This window comes from Melanostigma gelatinosum (assembly GCF_949748355.1).
Source record: "Melanostigma gelatinosum genome assembly, chromosome: 17".
Lineage (NCBI taxonomy): Eukaryota > Metazoa > Chordata > Actinopteri > Perciformes > Zoarcidae > Melanostigma > Melanostigma gelatinosum.
The window spans coordinates 19,965,769-19,992,742 of NC_136650.1; the positions used below are offsets into that span (position 1 = coordinate 19,965,769).

At 42.5% G+C, this 26,974-nt stretch overlaps 1 protein-coding gene across 1 annotated transcript; it reads right to left on the reverse strand.

The window, feature by feature from the left end:
- Positions 1-26,595, reverse strand: kcnk9 (potassium channel, subfamily K, member 9; the record flags this gene model as incomplete). Its single annotated transcript, XM_079287643.1, has 2 exons — positions 1-884; positions 25,989-26,595. 2 exons carry the CDS (start codon positions 26,593-26,595, stop codon positions 1-3), a joined length of 1,491 nt encoding a protein of 496 aa, XP_079143769.1.
- Between the last annotated feature and the right edge of the window lie 379 nt (positions 26,596-26,974).

The window sequence follows — 26,974 nt, forward strand, 5'->3', positions numbered from 1 at the left end:
TCAGATGGATTTCCTTCTCTTCATGAGCTGGTGATTGTCTGTGAAGCTGTGGAGGCCCGGAGACACCGAGCTGATGGGCGAGGGGAAGAAGCTGTTTTTCAAGGTGCTGGGCGAGATCTCCTCGATCCTGTAGGAAACCGAATGAAAGTACTGATTGGGATTCAGCTGTGAGCTGAATGAGTTCTGATGGGAGAAGGCACAGCCGAGGCCTCCCATCCCTCCCCCAGAGCTGCCGAAGTCATGCGAGTGGTAGTGCATACAGGAGCAGACTGACTGCAAATCCGTCACTTCGGGTCGGTACGGGTCGCGCCGCCGGCGGCCCCGCTGCAGCGATTCGTCCTGGATGTGGATGATCATGCTATTCCGGTTGCCTGCTAGTGAGGCCCGTTCCTCAGCATCCCGCCGCTCGTCCTCACTGTTCATAGTCAGGAAACGGAGCACCACCAGGTTGAGGAAGGCCCCGATGACCGTCAGGCCCACCAGGATATACATGAAGCTAAAGGCCACATACAGGGGCTTCTTCTGGAGGGCCCGGTTCTTTTGAAGGGCCACAAAGTCCCCAAAGCCTATAGTTGTTAATGTGATGAAGCAGTAATAATAAGACTGGAAGAAGCTCCAATCCTCGTAATGGGAAAAGGCAGCGGCTCCGATGCACAGCGTGCCGATGCAGGAGAAGAATCCTACAGTCACCATGTTCTCCATGGATACGTCGGTGATGCTCATGCCGCAGCACTTCTTGATTCGCTTCAGGAGGTACTTGACAAAAGTGTTCATCCTCTCGCCCAGACTTTGGAACATGACAAGAGTCAAAGGGATTCCCAGGACGGCATAAAACATGCAAAAGGCCTTCCCTGCGTCGGTCCCCGGCGCTGCATGCCCATAGCCTGAGAAGAGAGCAGACAAACAGCAGACGTTAGTGATGCGGGACGATGATTCGCAAAAGTGCTTGTGAATCAGCAGTGGCATCACAAGCACTATACCCGCGACTCCAAAAGCCCCAGATCAGCTTTTGTTTACAAACATGACCAAGCAAGAAATCTCCCTAAGAGTCTACGAGCGCTGCCAAAAGTGGTATTGAATGGGTGCACGCCACAGAAATGTGTCCGCTCATTCATCTAATTTGGGCTCAAAGATTATGGGGGGTTGGGCGTTCAATTAGTCAGAAGGTAGAAGAGTTTGGAGGAGGGATTGGACAGGAGTCATGGGGGAGCCAATGAAGCTTTTAGCTGAATTAAACTTTATCTTTTGACCACAAACTGCTGACTCACAGACACACAGAGTTTTGAAAACCAAGCTGTGGGGCTAACAATAGGGTTGATACATCAGATTTCATTTTGAAATGCAATATAAACGATTTGATCTGCTTTGCAGGAGATTACAGTATGAATGGAGACAACTGCTCTTGAATATGCAGTGCTGAAAAAAAAGTGTGTCGTATTGATTATCGCTCCTCTACCACAGCCCATAACTGTGAGTATTAAACATCAAAATCATGGCCAAGAAACACCCACCATCAGTTGGCATGTGTATCACTTCAACAACTGCCTTTCCAAATGTAGCATAATATTTTTGGTGTATGTCATTGTTTATGTATTTATTTATTCTAGATATGTCCTGAGCAAGTTCTGAGTTTTGCACTCTCAAATATTGATTCTGCATTTTCCCATATGGCTCTCTACCCACTCGAGCATGTGTTTAGTTATGCACTTTAAAAAAAGGACTCTTATTTGTACGAGCAACAAGGGTACTTATACTCTTGGGTGTTATCAGCCTGAGGTTTTATCAGAACAATTTAAAGAAATGTTCCATACCAGTGCTGTCAGAAGCAATTCTTTATCACGGTTACAAAGCTAGATTTAAACACTTGATATGTATTTGTTTGATCCTAAATGTATCAGTTCATTTTCTTTAAATTGAACAAAGTGTCAGAGTTCAACACAAAGTTAAAGCTTCACTGTTAGTATTTTTCTTAGGGTCAAATGACTGTGATGTCTTTGGCCTTCAGTTCCCCACTGATCTAAAAAACCTTTCTCGCTCTTTGCTTCGGTTTTCTCACCTGCAAACTCCTCTCTCATCAACCTCTTTTCCAAGTCAGCTGTTTTCAGCAAACACGCTCCAGTAAACCTTCTGTATGCTTCCTGTTCCGCATGGCTGACAAGTTAGTGACTAGCTGGTGGACATAGTGGAGCATTCAGCAGCTAACGAGACAGATACTTCCCTCAGGACTTGGTTGAAATCTCCAGAAAAAGCCAAATGACAAACCAGTGTGGTGGACTATAGGTACAATATGTCAAGTAAGTTTCAGTCTCACCCAGTGAGCTGCCAGAATGAAAACTAAAAAATAAGCAAAGTATATTCAAATGCAGTAAAACATGTAGAATAACTGGTCGGGACCTTGAAGCTTGAGGTCTGCAGGGAGCTGAACGAGCAGCTGTAGGTCAGCAGCAGCTCGCTGTCACTGGTGCGCTGATGAGCTGATACAATTCCTTTGACAATCAGCAGCATCGTCTACATTATTTCCACATACACACACAGTCTTCAACAGCCTTGTTAAAAATATCTAAAACTCACAATCTTCGCTGCTCTCTGCTCACAGCACAGACAGTATGAATGGTAATGCTCACTGTGGAACTGAGAAAGATAAGCCAAATATGACGCAAATCTGTAATAGTGGCATTATCATGATAGCAAATCATAGAAATTGCCTCTTTGGTGTTCCAGACTTCGTTCTATTTCATGCGGGAGGAAGAAATATTTCAGAACCTCCGCATATACTTTGGTCTTTGGGAAAAATCTATTTCGGTCAAAGTAAACATGTGCGAAATGCAGCTAAACATAATTGTGCCATCCCAAAAATGTTAGTCAATTCTAATTACATCTCAGGACAGATTTGTATTCTATCCAGCCGTCTGTCTCCTTCCCTCCTTTCTAAAAATTAGCAAATTAATTGATATTGATTCTGATTGCTTAAATGTGTTGTTGTGCAGTAATTAGGACGTAACGACTCACAGCTGTGAAGAAATGACAACTTCCATTTGATCTGCGCTACGACTCGTCTGTGCAGACAGATAACCACACATCTTGTCCGTGGATAATCGTTCAACATCATGTTTTACACTCAAAGACATTGCAGCAACTAAAGACGATTTGTGTTTGCGTAGGTTTGTGTGCGACTATCGCACTCAGCAGCCTCTCACTGCTGCAGTCACACTGGAGGGTATTGGATACCAATTCAACAGCTGCCAACTGAAGGGTCGCCACGCTTCTATGCATTTTCTATTCGATTGGCCGTCTTCTTTTAAGTTTAGAACTGGACAGATGAGCGCCTGCGTGTAGATTTAAGTGATAGTTGATGGCATTGCGATGCCCAAAGTCTGGATCTTCAAGTGACAACGCTAACACGGGAAGTCATGAAAGGGGTATATTAAAAGGATAGAAACAAGCAATAAAATCACGCCCACAGAGATGTCAAGTCAGTTTCAGCTTCAGCTTCAACATTCATTAGCGTCCTTATATTCCCGAGGCAATATGTATATATACGGGATGATTAACACAGATTTACAAGGCTCAGTGAGATGACCTGCAGAGGCAGATATTAACTTGTACAAGTAATCATCTGTGACATTTTCATATCAAATAATGTCCATCATGGATTGATGGAAGACAATGAGGGAGATGAGTTCATGAAAGTTGTTCAATTTGGTTTTCTCTCTCGGACTATAACTCGCATTTCCTTTGGTTTGGTTTTCTGCGGCAGCGCTGCACTGTGTAATCTCTTTGTCCTGTTATAATGACTCTATTATCTCCTGTTGTCTTGGGAACAGACATATTTGCTCAGAGCCGTGTCATGCACAGGTGTGCTTTTGTGCTCATGTGTGCACAGGTGAACGCATGTGTTCAGCCCAGTGTGTAGTGCAGCGGGAAAAGAATCACGCTCCTTAATGAATGATGAAAGCAGGAGGAAGGCCCGGCCACTTAAATATTATATAATATCGAGAAACTGGAGGGTTGTGTTCCAATGCCGGCGTCCTGAAGGAGGAGAACATTTTACATGTTTTCAATCTTCTCCTGCCAGCTGCAGCAGACAAGATATCTTTGAAAACGTACACACCGGTCTTATCAGCCAGAAGCACAAAGTATGTTTGAAACAGAGAAGCACTCCACAATCCTCAAATGTGAATTTGCCAAGCTGTAAATCGGATTTGGGAAAGCTCACAATAAATATTTGTTAAAAGTGTCTCCTCAACAGATTTTCGGTTCAGCATAAATCTTTCTTGGCCTCCTATAGTGCATCTTAATATTTAAGTAGGTTGGGTTTTAATAAACAATGTGACAATTGATTGCTTTAATAAACAAACACATTTTGTAAAAAACAATTGCAACTAAAAATCATTAATAGCATTGCTCCATAAGCCCGTCATTGAAAAGTGGGATAATAATAAAACAGCAAAATAAATAATGAAAGTCAGATTTTCTGTACACCTCAGTGAGTTTAAAAGTCCCATTTTGAGACGTCCATGTCTTTTTGATTACACAGCAGGTCTAGGTGCTGTATAAATGCTGTGAAAGTATCAATACGCTCAGTCTGCGGAGAAATGCACATCGCCTGTATTCTCAGAAACTGTGACTTTAAACAAGTCTAAAGAACGTCTGCAAGGATGTGATGACTCCACTATACAGACACCTGTATAGTTGAGTCATCAACTCAGCGTAGTAGACAAACACAGGGAGTCCCTGGCTGCCGTGATGCTGTGAAGCCCGTGAACGCAAATGCCGAAGATCGTAAACGCTGATTCATCATAAAACACTGGGCTTTTTCCAGAGGGAGACTTAATAAAATAACAGCATTTTAGGTAAGTTCAGTACAGCAGTGTCTCTCTCAGAACGTTTCAATTTAAATATTTTCTGTTTCACTGCACATCTGTTGACTCACTCTTTACATGTTTGACCAAACCAGAGTGGGACGTGTCATAACACAGCTACACAAAGGTGCCTCATGAAAATATTTTGGGAGTAGGAAGACGTCAAATCTGCAGCTCAACAGTCTACGGTCAGCTCTGTGAGGCTGTTCTCAGAGCTCAGCGTGCTACTTTGCTCATACTGACAGTGCTAATGTGGCAGGTATGTTTGCCATGTTCTCCATCTTAGTTTAGTTGACGTAGTAACATTCGCTGACTAAACAAGTTCAGCTGAGGTTGATGGAAATGTCATTGGTGTTGCAGGTCGTAAACCAAAGTACTGGAGGTTTTAACTCCATGACGGCCCAGGATGAGAACAAGAATGAACTAATAAATGCCATGGCAATCAAGTCATTCGTATACATTATCAGGGAACCATCAAAATGTGGTGCCAGTCCAGCCAAAAGCTGTAGAGACATTTCACAGGATAAGTGCTTTGACATGCTGGATGAAAAGTTCACCAATCCTCTCTCTCTCTCTCTCTCTCTCTCTCTCTCTCTCTCTCTCTCTCTCTCTCTCTCTCTCTCTCTCTCTCTCTCTCTCTCTCTCTCTCTCTCTCTCTCTCTCTCTCTCTCTCTCTCTCTCTCTCTCTCTCTCTCTCTCTCTCTCTCTCTCTCTCTCTCTCTCTCTCTCTCTAACCCTCCCTCCCTCTTTATCCAGCTATTTCTCTCCCACAAAAGAGTAATTTGCTCGGCTCAGTTCCACCAAGGAATTGAGTGTTGAGGCACTTATTCTTTAAGGCTTTCCTGTGAGCTGCTGTGACTTGGATTGTGACTTGGATCAAGATAGTTGTTGTTGCCGATCACAGAGCAGAATATTAGACACAACTATGTATAAACAGTTATGTATATAACTACATCAAACAGCTATTCATAACCTCTTTCTAAATGCAGTCTTTAATCTATAACTGTACCACACGCCCTGTGACTCTACACAGTCATATCCAAAGTGCCTCTGATGTTTGACATATTTATGAATATACCAAGGCAGCTCTCATCATAAACTGCATGACTCAACCTTTGTTTGGCTCCGATACACTTTACTATGACTTATTTTGAATGTCTGCCCACACCCACAATGTGAGTGTTGCTCAACCTCTAAATTGACACAGCTGGCAGCCGAATTCCAATTGTTATATTATTATATCACAAATCCTTAATTTATCCTGTGGGTAAAAATAAAAACAGAACATCTCAGTCATGTAGTGGCTTAATGAATTAACCAACAGCCTACACTGAGTTCAGAAGCTACATTCCAGCTGCTGCTCATCTGCTGCCTCGTGACTTCACATTAATTCCTCAAGCAACTGAAATCCACGATGTATTTCTCAATCAAAGTAAAAGCATCCTTGTGTGTTATTAACAAGGAAAAAAATGATTTGCATTGATGTTGCTGTATCCTGATTGGCGAACAGCAATCTGTGACAGCAGAAACAAAGCAACATTCATATTGAGTCCTGTTTCTGTTCACCTGGTCGATGCTCACATACCCCCTGACAAAGACATCTGGCTCCATAGCAGCTGAATGCTTCCAGCTATAGCTGTAACGTTCATCTTTCAGCCATTCAGTGCTGGGCAGGAGCTGAAAACAGCTTCCGTGGCTGGAAACAATGTCGATGACCAGACCAGAAATAAGTCTGTTTTTCATATGTTTGAGTTTAGAAACATCGTTGTTTAACATTTGATCTTCTAAAAATATCACTTTGTCAGAGAATACAGCGGAGGACAGGCTACCTCCCTTTGGTTTTCAATTATTTTCACCCGTTGCTGGTTGTATAATCTATATCATCCATTATTCATCACACGTCAAGGTAGTCACTCATTAGTACCCGCACACAGCCCGGGTAGTAACTCCACAAGTGTCGAGCAGTTGCTTAAACCAACGCTTTCCGCTTGTTTGATCCGCAGGTTAATCGGCCTCGTATTACTTCAGGTGCCCTGTTGCCATTAATTGCTCCTAGGCCATGGCATTTTAATGAAGGTCAGAAAGAGCAGGGTGCACAGAGGTGCGAACACCTTGTTCAGCTCTCTGCCTGTGTCTCCACTACGTCACCGGCAAGAGCTTAATGTGTCGTGGGAGCACCATGGTTACCTGCAGCCAGGGAACCTTCAGCTATCAGTGCTTTTTGAAACACTGAGTCTTCCCACAATTCCATTTTGTTATAGTACCATAATGGTTATGGACTTTAAGCTGCTGGACGACTTAATTCTATTGTTAAGGGATAAAAAAAAAAACAGTCCAACATTAAATTCCACCGATATCGGAGATGCCTGCCAGCAGCTTAGAAAGATCACATTTACATTTTAAGTGTTTTGGCTGATGCTCTTATCCAGATAGGATCACATGGAGGAACAGGAAATACATGCAAGGAGCAGATTCACCTTAAAGTCATCGTCCAACAATGATTCATAAATGAGTGTCTGGGTTTTTTTTGCTCTCAATGACCAAGTTATTTAACACAAACATGACTCGAACTCTAGTTTCTCTTCATTGAGAAACAATCCTCTGGCTCAGGGATGATTTTCGACAAATTAACTTAATCAATAGAAGAAGAAAAAAGGAATAAAGGGGTTTTCAAAAACACTTTCATGTTCTCAGAATCCGAGTGTGGTTTTGGACAGCATGCCGACCGCACAAGTGCTGCGCAGCAGAAGATGCCGCGCTGCGAATGGCAGCTAGCTGCTGGAAGCAGGAAGACACACTGACTGTGCTTTAAACACTGAACTTCAAAGTCAAAACTATTTTTCCACAAGTAGTTTGGGTCTCAAGGTTGCATGGGTGTCTTGGTGTTGGTTAATACAGTCTCATCATTGCGGTCATACAGGGACAAGGACGCGTTAACTCATATTCAAATGTTTCAGCCGCACTATGACATGGGCTGCACATTTTCAACACCTCCTCATATCTAAACAACAAGAAATGGTTGAATAGTAGCGTTCTCTAAGCTTTGACTCATCTGCTGAAAGTACTTGGTCATAGAATGATTGTTGTCATGGTTTGACAACAGTTAAAGTACACTTTTCATGGCATAATGTCACACAAATGATCACCGTATTAAGTTTTTGTGGCGAACATTTTAGCACACATTTGCCTCTTTACACATCCAGCAGCCATGTAGCAACATTAGCATTAACTTGGAGTCGTAATTCTGTCCACCTGTTGAATGTAAGTCCAATATTTACTCTAATTTTCTATATGCTCCAAAATGTTCACGAGTTGCTAACTTGGTGCTGAGCAGTTCGTACGTTCTGCAATGCTCATTTGCTATTGAGGCTACAGAAGACCACAACAACTGTAAGAGACCATATGTCAGGTAAATGTCTCCATTTCTCCTAAAACGCCACCTGGGCTTTTCCCTTTATTCATTCAATTTGGGATTTTCTGGCACTAGTTACTAATAAACATACCGATATGCTGTACACCCCCTTCCAGATTTCAAAACACATTCTTATGCCTGTGCTTGCACGGACAAATGATTCGGTTTAGGTATGCAAGACAAACTCCCCGTATGCATATTAAGACAGAATGCAATGAGAGGGTTTTAGAAGCTACTGCCAAACGGCGACATCAAAAAGCTCACATTGCCTGCATTCTTATGTACACGTTTCCTGTAGGGGAGTGACGTTAGAGAAGTTCCAAGGTCACTGCATTAGAAAGTGTGTGTCGGCCTGCAACAGCAATTAAACGGGTAAAACCGGAAGGTATTCTGTACGTGTGGCGTCATCTTGTTGTAGCGCGTCCCAAGCGGAAAATGTGAAACCAGCTGGATTAAGGAATGTGTGTGTACCCTTGCAGAGTCCACTTAGAATAAAAACAGCGCAGCCTCAAATATGTCGTCCCTCAGTTGTCTGTTTGCTCTGGAGAGCTTAATGTTTTTTCTTGGAGAGAGAAGGTAAAGGGAGACACAAAAGGGAGTCTGAGCTAGAGGCTGAGCAGCCGGAAGAGAGAAGCTGGTAATCCTCAGTGTTGCTTGAGGAAGATGGGGGCTGTAGCTTTTCAGAGAATTTGAGATTCCTTAAATCTTGAGGTACGGCCAATGCATGCTGGGTATGTAATCCATCGCATGACTCAGTCCTGTAATGTCTATCCTGACTGCAATTCTGTCAATGACACTTGAATCTGAGGATGCAGATCCATTTATTCCAAGAATGGTTGTATTCTTATATTGTGAAACAGGCTCTTCTCGTGATTGTGATGAATCCGAGCAGCAGTGCAAGATTCAGCGGGGAAGCGCAACAAACAACTCCCCACGGCTATAAAGAACAGAAGCCAACAGACACACATCAGTGAGATATGGGACGCACAGTACGCGCAAGGCAAGAGATGCCGTGGCAAAGTATGGTAATGAGAAAAGACATAAGAAGGAGCTGGGATGGCAGACAGAGAGAGAATCAGCCAAAAACAGCCACAGAGAGCAGTGTGTAGTACGCAAAAGTAACAAGACGGGAGACCTAACGGGCATCAGTTGCATCCTGGGTAAACCCGATGAACTGGTGATGTCATCAGTTATTTTTTTACGTCTATTTAAGAATGAATATCTGCTCTTTTTAGTCACACGAGTGGTATTTAGGGTTGGCAATGTTGGTCTGTCAGTCTCCTCATTTAGAGATCCATATTTTGTAGTGTTGAGACGGATTGCCATGACCCTTTGTGAGAACATGCACATCCCCCCGCAGAATGAGTTTGGTTTCTGAACAAATGCCTGCAAACCTATGGCATTCCCACCAGCTGTAGTTCTTGTTTAGTGCTATGCTAACATGCTAATTTGCAAAAGGAAGATGGTGAAGATGGTAAACATCATACCTGCTCAATGTCAGAATGTTAGGGTTTTAAACCTGAACAATATTTAATAATGTTAGATCTACATGTTTAATGAACAGAGACAATTGAAACAGTAGATTTGCCACGACTTGAAATACATACTCTATGATTAAATGTTGATCGAGCTTGTCGGCATGCACTTTGCTTGTTTGATTTCATTGCTCAAGTATAATGTAAAATATTTGTGTTGTGAGAGTTGATGACATTCAATAAAAGATTGTTTTTAGCGAATAGAGTCTGATCCAGGTCAGCCTGAACTTGATCTAACCAATATGACCATGACATTATGAATGCTCGGAATTATTACGAGCAGAACAATGCAGACATTCTCACTGCAGCCTGAACTTCTGCGAATAATTCATGATTTTTGGATTGCAGTTAAATTGAAGGAAGAAAAATACATCCATAGAGTCCCAACAACAAAAATGACATCCGAGATTTTCCCTCGGAACAAATTTCGGAGATCATGTGTTCAGCTTCAAGTTTTGATGAATTATGTATCGTTCCCTGCTTGGTAAACTTGACAAATGTATGTGGCGTAATGTTACTTACTGCACTGGCAAATTTGACTTTCCACAGGATCAGGAGAGGTTAGTTCAGGATCACCGGACAGAAGGGGTTCTAATTTAATCTTTCATCCTCCATCAGGCAGATTATTGTCCTGTTGTGAATGAATGACACGATACATCTCGTTTGGGAAGCAGGTTTTTAAAAAGTTCTGGTCTTGATGGCAATGGTGATAAGATATAATAAGTAAATCATACTGTTGCTGCCTACTTCATTATAATTCTCTATTTATCTGATATTTCAAACACTTTCACAAAGGGGACTTAGAGGCCTACCGCTCACCTGAAAACTAGGAATCAACGACTCACCCACCATCTTATCATTGTAGCGCCGCTCTTCAGTCTTCTGGTTTTTTTACTTCCCAGCACAACGCTGTCTGGGAGCAATTCCAGTGATAAAACACCGCGGGGGAGATGAGTATTTACAAAGGTGACTCGCACTTCTGCAACCTTCACAGCAAATCATAATTCCATATTCCATTTGAAAGGATGTCTCACAAATTGTCTCCTCTTTAAATGCGCGCTGTGAGCTGTCTTTGAAGTCTCTCCTCTGAAGACTGTTTTTTGATGTCCTCTGTCCGACCCAGTGATCTCAGAGCGAGTGACTAAAGTGATCAACACGACTGGAGGACTTTACTACGAGATGTTGAGCCGTCAGCTGAAGCCATCGCGCGAGCATCAAAGCAGGCAACCAAAGCCTGCTTTGGGGGATCAAAAATGTATGATGTGTGAATTAATTATTCGATTTTTGACAAATGGGTTTGTCTCATGATAATAGTGGCTACATTAGGTGATATTCTTGGGAAAAAAGCTGTCTAATCAAGCTATAAAGATGTATACTTTGGTATAAACACACTGATCACAGACCAGCCTGGTTGGTAAAATGCAATGTGCTGTATTGGAGCTTACAGGATTACTGAGCGTTCAAACTTTCAAAGGGTTACTTTGTGCTGCCTTTGCAACTTGCAAAGTTGTAAAATGCAGCTTTAAAGGATCATTTCAGTTCATCACAACTTGTGTTTTATCATTTTGGCCGTCAACTCTTTAGGTTATAGCAACCACAGTTGGGTAACAAATAATTACTTCGTAAAACGTTGAAATACTGCAGTTGCCGTTTTTAGAAACAAGTAGTGAGAGGGATCACAATTTGAAATTCCGTAATTACAAGAGTGACTCCTCTTCACAGAACGTTTTCAAAGTAGAAATGAATATGTTTTCTTCATTCGTGTTAATTATACAGAAATGAATTTACATTTACTCGTCAATATTATCATTTGAAAAATGATGTTCAGTGTGTGCTGAAGTTGTTAGCAGAGTTGTATCCAGCACATACGGAGCAACATCAGCAGTCATTTGGAGATTTGTCAGGCCACCTAATGAAGTCCAATATTCACTCTGTTCTCCACCAACTCCCGAGGGAAATATGTGTCTCATTAGCTGCTAAACGCTCCACTCTGTTCACTGTCCAGTTGCCAAATGTGTCTGTCTGCTGTTTCGTGCTGGGCAGATGACGAACCGTATACAGTGGGCTTTGAGAGCTTTCTTTAATGAGCTGAAAGATGCTCTGTAGAGCAGAGGGAATCTGCAGAGTCACGTGATATTGACCCCTTACACATAGAAATATCAACTGCAGCTGCTTTGAAACTAAATTGAGTTGAACTAGACATTCCTTGAGATCTCGTGCACAGATATGGAATACCAAGAGCTTGTAATCATTGCAACATTTAAACAAGAAATCATCATTGCAGTGTTGATTATCGGCTAATATCTTTGCCAGATGTAAGCCTGGGGAGTGTGTGTGTGTGTGTGTGTGTGTGTGCGTGCGTGCGTGCGTGCGTGTGTGTGTGTGTGTGTGTGTGTGTGTGTGTGTGTGTGTGTGCGTGTGTGTGTGTGTGTGTGTCTGATATTTCTGTGCTCATTCATGACTGTATGCTCAAGGGCCTCTTGAGGTTCCGGTGATTCATCATTTTTGAAAAAAATAATTTTTAATTAAATATACTGTTTCATACCGTCACTAACTGCTGACTCGGCACTCCTCTTAACCGGACGGACGGGGCGGAAGTGATCAACAGCTGTTTCAGTCGCTGAATGCATTGCCGGCAATCTGCGAGGCTAAAAACAGACCTTAGTCTGTTGCAGGCCACATTTTGGCTCCAAAACCTGACATCCATGAAAAAGCTTGGTCTCATTTTCAACCGGAGCATCTGCAGATTAATTCCATACCAGACATATTATGATCCACTAAAATTAGGCCCGATAAGGGAATGAATATTTATCTTTGCCGCCATCTTGACTGTAAGGGAGCCTGGAGGGACATTCTTTGTTTGGAAGGGGAGGGAAACACACCTGGCAGAGAGCTGCATTCCACCGAGTGCACTTTTCTAGTTTCAGGATGTGTTGCTTTATCCTCCTGCATGTCATTTTTTATTATTATTTATGAACAGTGTCGCCATTGCTCTGTTCATTTTGTGTCTCATGTCCATATTTTCGTAGCAGCATCAGCTCTGCTCGGTGTTGATAACTGTCATAAATTTCAAAGCATAATCTCCCTGCACTTCCTTTAAAAGGTCAAATAAACCTCTGTCGACATCATTACCCTGAACGCATTTCACAGCAGCTGAAGCCCAGTATGGTCATCACAATCCTCCCGACGTGCAATCATTACGATGTCTTCAGACATTTCCAGTCAAGTCGCATCCACATCCTGCAGCCTGCTCCTGGCAGGACTCTGAGCTGTCCCGGGTGTCACTCCATATCCCCTGCTAGGCCTCACCTAATGAAGCTCATTGCCCAGCTTGGAAATATGGCCATCGAGTGCTGCTAAGCAACAGGCACTCGTGCTGTTCGTCACCTCCGCAGAGAAACTGACACCACCTGGCCTGGCGTGCCCTGCCGCCAGCAGGCATGTAACAGGGATGTGTTTTTGCAGTAGTCAGAAGGTCATGTCAAAACTGATGTCTCTGGTATTTTTTTTTGCAAAGACACGGGATGTTTGTCCCCAAGCAGGCCTGTCGTTGTGTTGACCCACAGCAGCCGGGCAGCCGTCACTGACAGTCAGGCAGTTGCGTCTTGGCTCCACGTTACGGCTTGTTTGGCCTCTCAGAACTGAAGCCCGCCAAGCAGAACACACTGGACAGACACGGCTTTCCTGTTTTCCACCTTTTGTTCAGTGCACTTCACATCGCTTTCCATGCCGAGTCATTCTGCAGCATATCGCCATTTCGTATGATGCACATGCAATGACTCAAAAACTAATTCAGCTTCGTATTTACATAAATCATGATATCGTGATTACTTTGCACGAAATGAAGACCTGAGTGCGTAATGTTGAAGCGATCACATATCGTGTTTCATGATAATAACTCAGCTGCACATTATATTCCTTTCATTTATCATGAATTAATGATCATATAATTAGGAGCGACCTATGTCAACATGCACTCAGAGCAACGGCATGCAGAGTGATTGTAATGCTGTGACAATTATAGCCGTAATCCCTCTGCTTTATTTGTTTGTTTTCCAACCTATGTAATTCTACTGTCACAGTGCTCTCACACTCTATTTGCTTTCCACCCTCCGGTGGTACCGCATTTAGTATCAGAGGCACTACTCGTGTATCAGAAACTCCAGCAGACCACACACTGTGCACAGGCCGCCGACGCCGATTTCATGCTGCTGTTCCATGGCAATAACTCATACAGGAGACCACACATTCCCACTCTTTCTACAGATGGAATAAAGTGGCTGTGATAAGACCGTGTGGGAGTGCATTACAGTGCAGAGCTGCAGAGAGAAGATGATTGTCAGGGTCCAGCAGGAGAGAATTAACAGCAGGTTATAGTGATGGAGTAGCATTGGTCATCGGCACTCTTACACTGGCAAATTACATAAAATACCCCGGAGTTTAACTGTAAGTGCCGGTTCTTTAAGGGAGCATGTCAGAGAGGGAAATGAGATGAATATGTGTATGAGCATAATAATTAGATGAAATGCAAAATCTGTCTCGTGCCTGAGCTGCAAGGAGGAACACGCAGCAGTTTAGCAGCTGGTTACCGTGTCGTGCTGACTCACAGCCTGCGGCAACCGGAGTGGATCAGAATGCAACTAGCAGCCAAAGGATGACGTAAATGTTCGTTGTATTGCAGAGTCCACTTGATTCCCGTTGCTGGGAAATATCTCCTGGAGTTGAAACTCAAACGATGCTGTTATTCTATATTTACTTACTCTGATGAAATGCAAAAATAAAAAGACAGAGAGCAACAGTGCAGAGGGGCAGGCTCAGCAATTCAAATAAAAGGAGCAGATTCAGTCATCTTCTAAAACAGCAGGGAACTGTAGTTTATAGAAAGTGTCATAAAACAGGAGGGAAGCATTTCCGACTATTTTCAGTTGTGGATTAATACACATTTCTTGCACTCGTGAGTATTTTACAGCATCGGGACAATTGATGTGGGATTGACTGAGAATAACGCCTTGTGTATTTCCGTGACGAAAGACTATTAACCTAGTAAATACAAAGTTATTATAACCCATCTTAATGTTGTAAAACTTCAAAATGAAGCCCTAAAATGCAAAAAGTAATTTATGAATGATCCATTCTTCTTCTTTCTTCATATATTTGAGACATGAATTGAAATGTCCTTCAATGTACTCGAATTTCAATATTTGATACAGTGAAGTATCCAAGTTAGAAAACTAAACTTCAATACCATCTTGACATCTTGTCTCAGATACTTCTATTACTTAGCATGCATGTACTAAGATCACATCAATATTTCAAGGTAAAACTGCATTCATATTTGTGTATAATTAATAAGCAGACCCCATTTGCAGCGGGTGTCCATGTTAGTTTTATCTTCATGAAAAGTCATGCGAGTCATACTCAATACAGTACGTAGCACATCAAGGCTAGAGTCAGTGATATAAAGTGATGTCATACAGACTTTTCTCTGGCTGGATGATGGCGTCTATCAAATATTACATTCACACGTTCATTCAGTGCCAGTGCATTGTGCCGGGATGTTTGAGAGTTCAGCGTGCAGGTTGGAGCTGGTGGAGCAGGTGCATCGAACAACAACACATTCCGTGCTGTTCTGCTTTGAATTGGCAACCAGAAAGAATTTTAACAACAAGGAGAGAGATTTATGAAAGAGCTGCTCGAGTCACCATGCCAGATACGTAACGGGACAGTATGCGTGTAAATATACCACAGGAAACACTTCACACCTCTATCCTCTTCTCTCCAGCCACAGTCTACCTCCATTTCCCCCCCAACAGCTCCCCAATCACACTCTCGACTCACACTGGCCCACTTGAGGCTGGATGAGCCCACTGTGCTCGTCCCTCTACTCTGCTCCGCCTGTGCTGGAGTGGAACAGCCAGTCGCCGCCACTTGAATCCTCTAAGAAACTCAGAGGGTGAGAGGAAGCCTCTTGCACTCCCGTGGGCATTTCAATGCATTTATGTGTACGGTGGAGGCTTCTCTCCTCACGCAGATTACGAGACACTCGACAAATGCTGGCCACGAGCCACTGACATTGTCGTGACGGATGAAATCAGTGAGACAGTGCAGAGAAGTAGTAGCCAATAACATTGGAGGAAAGCAACCTGAGCACAGAACAGTCCAGTGAAGCTGAGTAACCTGCAGATGATTTATTCAGCCTGTTTCTTTCATATTGTCTTTGTTTTGTTGCTTCATCTCTTGTTGTAGCCCCATGGATGCTGCGTACTTATGCCTCAGTGTAGTTGATGTTTCAAGGTAGATACCGGTCGCTCTTTGAGATGACTGACAAGTGTTGAGCCAGGAATTAGACCGAGAGGAGTCCAGCTACATTCACACATCACCTTCTGCCTAAAAGTGAAGAGTTAGATGCAGTAGCTTTAAGGGTTCTGTCTCCAGGTGCGATTTGAGGCTTATCTTGGCTGCAACAGTTTTCCACATGCCATTCAGGCTTAAAGCAGAACTCTTTTTTTACTCATACAATTATTCTTCATTGCACCCCAGCCTTTTGAGCACAGCCTTAAAGGGCCGGTGTGTAGGATTTGGCGGCATCTCGCTCTGAGGTTGCAACCAACTGACATCCACCAGCTGTGCCGAGCCTGTAGGAGAGCTACCGTGGCCAACACGAAATCCGGAGTGCTACTATCTAGAGCCAGTGTTTGGTTTGTCTGTTCTTGGCCTTGTAGAAACATGGCTGTGCAAAATACAGGACTTCATGAAGAAGACCTGCTGTGTATGAAGATATAAACAGAAGGTATTTTAGTCCCGACCAAGGAGAGGGACCGACTGACCTATAAGACTGCCATTGTCATTACTAGAGCTCTGCTGCCAATGAAAGGAATTGTCAAAATCAAAGCAGTAGAACTCCAAAACGTCTGGATCCTATATCCCCCATAATGCACCATGACAGCATCTTCAGACCATACATTTCTATGTTATTACGTTATTAATATGTCGTGTAAAAGCCAAAACAGAGACAACCCCGGATGATGTCATCACAAAGTAACCTCCGATGACATCATCAGGGATATTTTGGAGACTTTGAAAGGCTTCCTTGAGAGCCACAGACATCCCGACATGGTGCAGAAGATGGATTACTCACAGCTAGAGTATAGTACTCCTTATGACGTTTAAACTTTGATGTGTCAAATATAAAGAGCGCCTTTTTAAGGTGAGAATAGCTGGACATTAGCTGGAGTGTTTCTATAACTCTCTTTCAGACTAATGTCGTATGTCATGTCTTTTCTTTAGGATGAAGCAACAGCACAAACTGTAGCTTTAAGGCCTCGGGATCTTGTGTGCACAGTTTAAACGGTCCAGCCGGCTCCAGAGCCAGTGACTCCCACAGAGAGCATCAGCACCACAGGAACACATTCCCATCGATCTGTGTGGAGACCTCCATCAAGCTCCCGCAGGACACTTCGGCAAAGTGAAAACAATCTACCGGCAACAAAGTGCAACGAGGGTGAAAGCCTCGAATCCTTTTTCAATAAGCAGCAGTCAGACACGATTAACAACTTTGTTTTCGGGAAGAAAGGCGAGTACAAATTCATCCAGCATCATATGCAGGCTGCCGAGCAGCAGGGTTCAGATTTACAGCACAGATTTGATCTCGTAAATTGGGGACAGGGAAGTAAAATCTCAAGTGAACAAAACCACTAAACACTCCATTAATCATTGATAGATCTTGCGTCGTCCAGGCAATGTAACACCAGTGTCCAGGGGATAACAACACAAGAATCTTCACGTATTCCTGTTTTCATCAATGTTCCTTCATTACAAGTACTAAATCAAACTAAACAAGTGCAAAACTCCATTTGAAATTCTGGAAGCAAACACTGATGTAGACAAATAAGTCTTCAAATGAAAGGCATTTAACACTGAAACACACTTATTCAGATGATATTCATCGACCACTCTGAGTTATGATTAAATTAATTCAAATGAATTTTATATTAAGTAAAGTAAAGAAGACAATGTTCTTACATAAGTCGTGCATTCCATGATTGATTAGGTGTCCAGCGTACATACTGATCATTCACAGCTATTTAAACCACAGGGGATTTGGCCTCCTGAGGGAAGAAGCTGATTGTAATATGATTGTGATGATTTCACACCAAGTGTCTTCATGTGGTGACGTGAATGGGATTTCATGAGCAAACATGTTAATGAAGAAGGGTTTCTGAAGCCCAGGGAGGTTTTTTTTCCTACTTTCTGGATCTAAAACTGCTACGACTGAATTTCATTGGTACACAGACTGTGACGTGGTCACAACAAGAGTCCGAGTCAGCAGAGTGAAGCTGGACAGTTTGAAAAGTGAGGCTGATAAACTTGCATTGGTTCTAATGGCCATCAGGGGGAGACTCCTCTGGTTGCAAAGAGAAGTATGATTGTACAGACGTTTATGAGAACATGACTTCTCACTTGACTTGTGCGGTCTGGTACTTTTCCGCTTTTTTCGATCATAAAAGTCAATTGCAACAGATTTGATTGCCTCAAAATGTCTTATTCCCTGTTTGGTTGCACTGAGCTCCACCCTTTCGTTTAACTTGTTCCAATACTGTGAGCACCACGCATGAAAGGCCGTTCACCTCCACTGCATTGGCACGGAGGCTTTAATCAGACATCTCAAATCTATCCGCATTGCTTGATGCCATCGAAGTTTTTTCAGACATTTTGGTGAACTTATTCTTGAAGAACAATCATATGCGTTTGCATAAATGCCTTGAAGCCAGACGTGTCTGAAAGAATAAGACTGAAGATGTAATAAGCCCAGACTGTAGCCAGACAGGTTGCTGTTTGAAGGAACCTGAATGTCATTTTTACTCCCGTTCATATGACGATCTGAGTGCTTTCTCTAAAATGGGCTCAATTTGTTTTGCTTCGATGGCGGCTAAGAATTGCCAAAAACAACATCAAATCTGAGAAAAAGAGCTTTGGACATTTACCCTTTGTCCCTAAATTCTGAAGATTCATGACATAAGCCATTAATCACTGTATATACAACTGTTACTAATCTCTATCACGTATGACGAATGAACGAATTACCTGGATTTAAAATATGTTCAGTCATTTTGTTAACTGCTGCTCGAGAAAAGAAGTCTTGAAATCCTGTGCCCTTGATGTATCAGAGATTTACATAATCCATACTAAGTGATGGGACACCCGGGTTATTACAGGCCGGGTGTATTCAAGCAAAGGAAGATGAGTAGGCGGGTGCATTGACCCTCCTCATGGTGGTGCTTTTTGATGTTAGAATGAGAGTACCATCAACAGGTTCTCTTTGAGAATAAAAGATGCCTGTCGGGAAAAGCAAGACGGAAAACTAAAGTGACTTTGTACATCCAGCTCTCCAATCAGTGCTCGTCAATATGCAGCATAGAACCCGTCTTACTCATGTGCACGCACGACTATCAGCGTGCACGCTTCACGTCTGCAGGACCCCGCCGATCACGATGACAGCGTGTATTACCATCCAAAGTATGACAGCCGAGTGAGTGCAAGCAAAGTGCAGCGTTTAGCAGCATGTGGCCCCGAGCGGAGTACCAGACGGACACAGCACGTCTATTGTACGCACATGGACCCTTGACAACGTTTCAATCCCCCAACCCTGGAACCCACATGTCCTTCAGCCAAACATCTTTCTTACATTGCATCGAAATCACATATAAAATGCTGTCCTGTGCTTTAAGGAGAACACACACAGAACAAGGTGTTTTTAGTGTAATCTAGTTTGATCTGTTGTTATAAATCACTAACCGGAAGTCATTTATAGTTAGTTTACCTACGAAAGCTGTAACTTATAGAAAGCCTTAAATTGGCGTCTTTGAATGGCTTGATTCAGAATGCACTCTCTTTTAGTGGACGTGTCCTACTGGCACATAAACTGTGTGTAGTGCGTGAGCGCAGGTCCAGAAATCTGGAAGTGGCACTCTCTGTGCAGCGTAATGGAAAGTGTGACTGGCATCGGACTCATCTTCACAAAGCGCTTCCATTAGAAAGATGAATTTATCTGTGAGGATGATGGGAGCCACTCGTTAAGCACTAAATCACAGAAGCATTGTGTAAATGATCATGTGCTTTTCAAACTGTCGCCTCGTGTGACTTTTGAGTTTGCTTGACATTTGGAAAATGTAACTTGGATTTTCTTAAGTTCTTGTCTTGTTGTTGTGAGCAACATGTATTTAGCAGGAGAAAGTAGTATCAGGAGTGATGCATTAAAGGTTCACTTGTCAATATTTTGATGGAGCGATTAATGGATCAGATCACTGTGTAATCTGAAAGGGATAACTATATTATCGTCAGTGCTGTTTTTGGCATTTAAACGAGCTTTGTTTTGGTTTTCCAGCCCACAAACGTTACGCTGTCATCCACCTCGTCTCCAGCAGCAGGCAGCTATGTCAGCAGAGAGAACGTGCCGACAAACAAGCTGCATGCTAGTTAGTTGGCAACTAACTGGTGAAGAAAGCCGAACTTTAAGGGAAACTAAACTGACAAATGTTTTACTAAAGCGTAAGAGCTCAAATGAGAGTGATTATTGGATTCGTCAGTTGGCCAGAAATCCAAATCCAAATGAAGGCTGATGTTGCTCAGTGTCTGTTGGATGTGTACATTTGCAAATGTTTGGTAGCACATTCGAGAGAACAACTTAATTAGCCGATAATATGTCAGATATGTTTTCAGCCACATGTGCTGCTAAAGACAATCAGTTAATGCAGATTTAATGAAGCTTGAACGTACTCACTATATTTTTCTTTACAAAGACACGGAGGTGCCGACCTGGAAAGCCTGTCAAATTTGCAAGTTTTTTTAATTTTCAGAACACATTTTTAATAATTGTTTGCAGCTAATAGAGTAAAATTACAGATTACAAAGCAATTATGTTTTTGTCTGCCATCTAATACGGTCTTAAACTGCTCCTCACCTTCATTAGTCGGAGTTTCAGGAAGTGTTTCGCTGACGTTTTGGTGACGTCTCGATGCCGTTTCTTCCTCTAGCAAGTTACAAAATGAAACGCTGAATTCGTGCAGTAATTTACACATTTATGGACGAGAGCTTTGGTACAATCTGAGTTATTGTTCAAAGTATCACTGGCCTCAGTCACACCCTAAACTGCCCATCTACACACATGTTGATGTTTCCAGACATTTGGCAGAGATGACTTTCACCTTTTAAGCTGTCTTTAGTCTCCCGGCAACACGAGGGCCTCAACACTGTGAGAAAGGTACCTATTTATACGCACTACTGCATACTGCGGTCGTCCTTTCTCCAGCCGAGCAGAGTTCGGGGGCGAACACCTTGCTGTCATCGCTAAGTGTCACATTGGGTGCAATTAGTCAGAGGTATAAATATAGTCAACTTGCAGGGTCGATCTGGATGGAGGGGAGGGTGTTCACAGCCTCATCGTGTCCACCGAGATGGGCCCCTCGAGACAGCTGGTCTGACATGTGCCAACAGTATCACAGCTGGGCTCCACTTTCACACTTCCAGACATTTATTTTTCCTTGTGGAGCAGTTTATGGCGGCATGATGACAATGATGATGAGCATCTGATAACGGATTACCAAATGTTTCCTTCAAACTAAACATTTTACTTTGTTTATGAGTTAGGAGCGGTCCATCTACTGTTATATTTGAATGGCACTGGGATGATACTGAATGTTACTGCCACACATCCAAATAAAATACATGTGCTACAAATTTACTACGGCTGCTGCCGACACTAAGAACTGGCCGTGGGCGCTGTTTGATTCAGGAAATGTGGAAAGTGAGTCCCATTTGTCTCTTTATTGCTGTACATACCATGATGATTTATGACTTTCAATATTCAACAAAACCCTGAAATATTAGATGATCAAAAATGTGATTTTTTTTCCTTTTTGATTTGGAAAAGTTTTTAATTGTATGTGAAGATTGGACTATTTATTTGGCATTGTCCTGATGTTTCCAGTATTTTAACGATACAGGTTTCTAGGTTACATGTTGTATTGGTAATTTAAACTGTAGGTCTAAAATATAATATAATGTATAATTTCCTTTATTTTTGGACTTTGTGTTATTATTTAGAAATGTACTCGACTACTGGTAGTACTGCTACTTTAACTATTACTATACCGCTACTAAATCTGTTACTTCTCCTGCAACTATTAATACCACGTTTTGCTATATTGCTGCTACTTCTAGTACTTCTGCTACAGCCGATACTACCACGACTAGCCTGTTACTTCTACTGCTGCTACATAAGTACTGCTACTACTGTTATTTCTACTGCTGCTGCTGCTACAGGTACCACTACTGCGACTGATTATACTGCTAAAACTGCTGTAATGTACACGTTCTACTACGACTATTAAGGGTACAAATACTGCTTTTTCCATTACTTCTACGAGACCATTTACTACCGATGTTCCCGATATGCAGCTCATGATGCTTTCGTTGACAAAACAGCGACAACATCCCTAAAGAGATCGATCCAGCAGAACTGATATCGGCCTTAAAATCAATTCTGAAACATAATTTGATCGACTTTCATATGATTTCAATCCATATTCTCTCACATGAAACAAAATTTAATTAGTTTCCACAAACAGCTCATAGTTGACACAGTCCAAATTGTTTTCCTTATTTTTGCAGCAGAGTTTCATTTTGCACAAAGTTGCTTTCAATTCTTTCACTTTTAGCGGCCAAAATAATCATTTGAAAATCTGTTGCCGGAGTGCAGAAATAAATCTTGTTTCATTATTTCGAAGAGGAAGATGTCCCTCAAAGGCATTAACAGGTGCGAGAACAGGGCGATGAATCTCATGCTGCCAGCTGAGCAGTATGTGTTTGAGTACGCTGTTCCAATCATTGAGTGAACTCATCAAATCAAATCTCTTCCGTCTGAAGACAAGGATGGCTGGTTCAAATACCTGCAAATAATGTTTAGTGACGGATTCAACCTGCAGGAGGAAAAGTCTCTGCCTCACATCACAGAAAAAGATATCAAAGTGACATCAAGACGCTTCCCTGTGATTGTCTTAATTTCATCTGATGTGAGGCATCAAGAAAATCTCACCTAGAGTCCTGAACATATTGTACCAGCAGGAATATGACCGGATGACGTACAGTTTCATCTAATGATGGCGGCATTGAAACTAACTTCCTTGAGTTCTATAGAAAGTTCTCTCTCTTTAATACTGCGGGCCTTTGTTCTGATATGGTGACCATTTCATACAGTAGGCCTCAAACTAGAGCAAGGTAAATATGGTTAAAGGATGAGCGGAATATTCTGTTATATGTCAACAAATCAAATGAAAAGTCCAAAACTACCATCTGCCAATACTTCCTTTCCTCCCCATCCTGTCTTTTTCCCTCAGCCCCAATCGGTTCCGTCTGAAGACGTAAATCTTTTAAAAACGGGTTATATATATATATATATCTGTATATATATATATATATATATATATATATATATATATATATCTGTATATATATATATATATATCTGTATATATATATATATATATATATATATATATATATATATATCTGTATATATATATATATATATATATATATATGTATATATATATATATATATATATATATATATATATATATATATATATATATATATATATGTATATATATATATATATATAGACTAAATGATTTCCTAAACCAGCTGGTGACTGTAGCTTTTAGCAAATGTTACTTAAACGTAAGGAGAATTTGTATTACATTTGATGGGAACTATTTTCACCTGCGGATTGACACCCATTGGTGCTTTAAATGAGCATTTACAGCAGCAGAAGAGTAAATGTAGGATTGAGATTGGATGCAGCATGTGTCAGTAGGATCAGTTCATTGTTGGTTTATGGTCTTTTCATGGGGCTTGGTGCCAATAAAAAAGGAGATATAATATCACCAGACTCGTCCTTCAAGATAAAATAGGATTACATGAGATATTCTTCATCCTCACTGGAGGACATTTTGTTAATATCACAATAGTGACAATGTTTCCGGCGGCAGTAGCTCAGTCCATGGGGACTTGGCTTGGAAACTGAAGGATTGCCTTGAGCAAAGCACCACGCCTCCAACGTGCTCTGGGGGTATCGCACTATGGCTGACCCTGCACCATGACCCCTCTGAGATGCATGTGTGTGGAGTGTGTGTTGGTATCGAGGAGGGATATGTGAAGAATACATTTACATTGCCCAGTGTGAATTACCATGATTGACAGATAAAGCATCCTCTTTTTTTTCCAATTCTGATCCAGAAGATAAACGTCATATGAATGCAAGATGGCACATACAGTAACCAACTGACGTTCAATAAGATGAACTTTGTTCTGTTGTTTTACATGATTAACAAGTCTGCAAACGTGTAAAACAACGTATTATCTCACATTCATTTTTACAACAGTGTATTTTGGACTTTCTAATCAGCAAAAAAAGAGTCTTCATTCTTCTAAAGTTGTTTCCCTTTTCTTTGTTGCATTCTATAAATAAGTCATTGCAACCAGTGTCACGCAGTAATACCTGTCCTGTCCAAATATTCATCTAAACAACTGTATGTCCCTTATAATTCAAGTGCACGCATGAGAATCAGGTATATTCCTGCAGGGGAAGTCTGACTGTCCCCTAAACCGTTCTCACTCTGTTAAAGAGTATGATGCATAAAAGCGCCCTGTTTCCCACAGAGGAAACACCTGCAGTAAATGTAACCACTTCACGGAACATAAATATTGCAATGGCTCGTCGCTGTAGCCTGGAAACAACAGTGGGTCCACCTTCACCGCTCTGTGCGGTCGTCCCTTTTAAGTGTTGCCTGGCAGACTGGAGGACAGTCCTGGTGCTTTCGTTTCCCTCATGATAAAAGTCCTCCTCTCGACTGACTCTGATTTCAGGAATGGAGAAAGCGCTTCTCTGAGGCCTCTGCAGGAAGGGAACTTCATTTTGAATGTCCTGCCACTTAATCTAAACTCAGCTGAAAGGTCGAGTGTGAACTTGCTTTTTTTTTTTTTTGGTAGTGCACGTTTGAATTAATTCATTTTACTCCAACTCGATTGGCTGGAGCTTCATTCAGTATTACGGTGATTACAATTCAGAAAGAATGTGGCTTGCTTTTGGAGCGTAAACTCAGTGCACCCCTCCGCTACATCTGTATGACGCAAATGCATCATCGCGTCAAACTGATGTAATACATTTCTCCTTTTAAGAAATTAATGCATTAATGAAAAGTGGATAGATTTGTCCTTACATAGCTTTTAGTTCTCATGATCCCTTATCTCTCTTATAGTTCTCCATCTATTTCTCATTTACGATCACCTGTAGTAAAGCTCTTTGATCACACACCACATTTACAGCAAAAAAACACCTCAGCGACCCTCAAACGTAAAGCAAGTCTAACCAAAGATATACTCATTAAAATGCTACATGAAGTGAGAAAAGTGAACCGGGATCAGATAAAGTGACGCCATGCAGATTCCACTCGCTGAACTCTCCGAACTCATCCCGTGTGCGGCTGAACTAAGAGGAGCTGTCCTCTCAGCACCACCACTCTCTGCTGCGTCCCTTACGGCTCCGAACCAGTCCCGCTCACAGAGCCTCGTCATCCTCCCTGCACGAGCTTTCAGGAGTAAATCACGGCGTGTCTAACACCCTCAACTCGTTGCTCTCTGTCAGACTTTGAGCTGCATCTCTAACGCGCCGTCAAAAGTACAGTGCTACACCAACGGGACGGATGTGTGTGTTTTAACAGTCCTATAAGTGCGCTACGTCATTCTCAAGAGGTGAATTATGAAAGCATCAGTCCAAATTCCGCGTATATGTTTGACCGCGGTGACACAAAGCTCCCTCCTCGGCTCCAACTCCCGCGTGACTATTGCAACATGTTGCTTAAAAACTATCTCGAGACTCGTGGCTCCAATAGAAATGTTTGTGATCAGATCGGATTGTGTTTGACAGCTCTCAATATGAACAGAACCATAATATCGTTCGCGTTTTATTGCCTTGCAAATGTATTTGTCCTCATAATAAACCACGTCCTGTTGCACAGCAGTGATCATACGCCGACACGGAGAGGCACCTGTAATGATTACGGGGGCTCTGTTAAACTGGTTTTAGAGACTGGGACAAACCACAAGAGCCCGAAACTTACCTATGGTGGTTATAACCGTGATGGCAAAGTAAAATGACCCTGCGAATTTCCACTGCACCCCGGCTCTGTGGGGCTCTGCGTCCATGATGATGGTCTCCAGTTTGCGGTAATCATCCTCGCTGATGTTATATTTCCCCTGGAGCCGCTTCTCCTCAGCTTCCAGGTCCTCCTTTTCCAGCATCTCGGAGTCGGACTCCAGGGCGTCAAAGACGGCGGCCCCGACTAGCAGGTATGTAAACGTGCAAATGATCAGGGACAAGGTCCGCACGTTTTGCCGCTTCATGGCCAACATGAACCGGCGACCGAGGGGCTCATGTCCCCTCGGATTCCCTGGGAAGGCGCAGCGAGCGTGGGGGAAGCCGTGTGGACAGCGCCTGGAGGCGGAGGCGCAGAAAGGTGCGCTCCGGTGAACGTGGTGGATGCCGGAGTCGTGGCAGCGGTGGAAATCCCCCACCTTGTAGTGATCCCGATGACAGACCCCCAGATCCTGCTCTTGGTTTGCGGAGAGACACAAGAGACTGCTCGATCGCCTGGACCAGGAGCCCTGCAGCCGAAAGACCCTGCGCAAGACCTGTCCAAACCAAGTCCTCCCGGAGCGCAGTGCCATCAACAAGCTACTTCCAATATCGGCTGTTGGTGTATTTTCTCCCCAAGTGAATTATACTGATCTGAATAAATTCGTCCAATAAAACAAATTATCGGTGACAGATTCTTGTTCCTTTCTTTTCTTTCAAGCTCCACTCACTTTGTCTTTGCTGTGATTTAAAATGTCCTTTAAATAACAAGACAGCTTTCCGCATGTCTCTAAGTTTCAGCTGAACACCAACCTGTTCATTGTAACCTCATCAGCATGCAGGTTATTTTCAGCAGCCATTCCCCATATACCCCCCCAAAAAACAGCTCCTGTGAAATCCTTAAATCTTCCTCGCAAACAGCGGACATCCTCATCAGAAATGTGCTGAGTCGCCGTTAAGACGGGAGGGTCA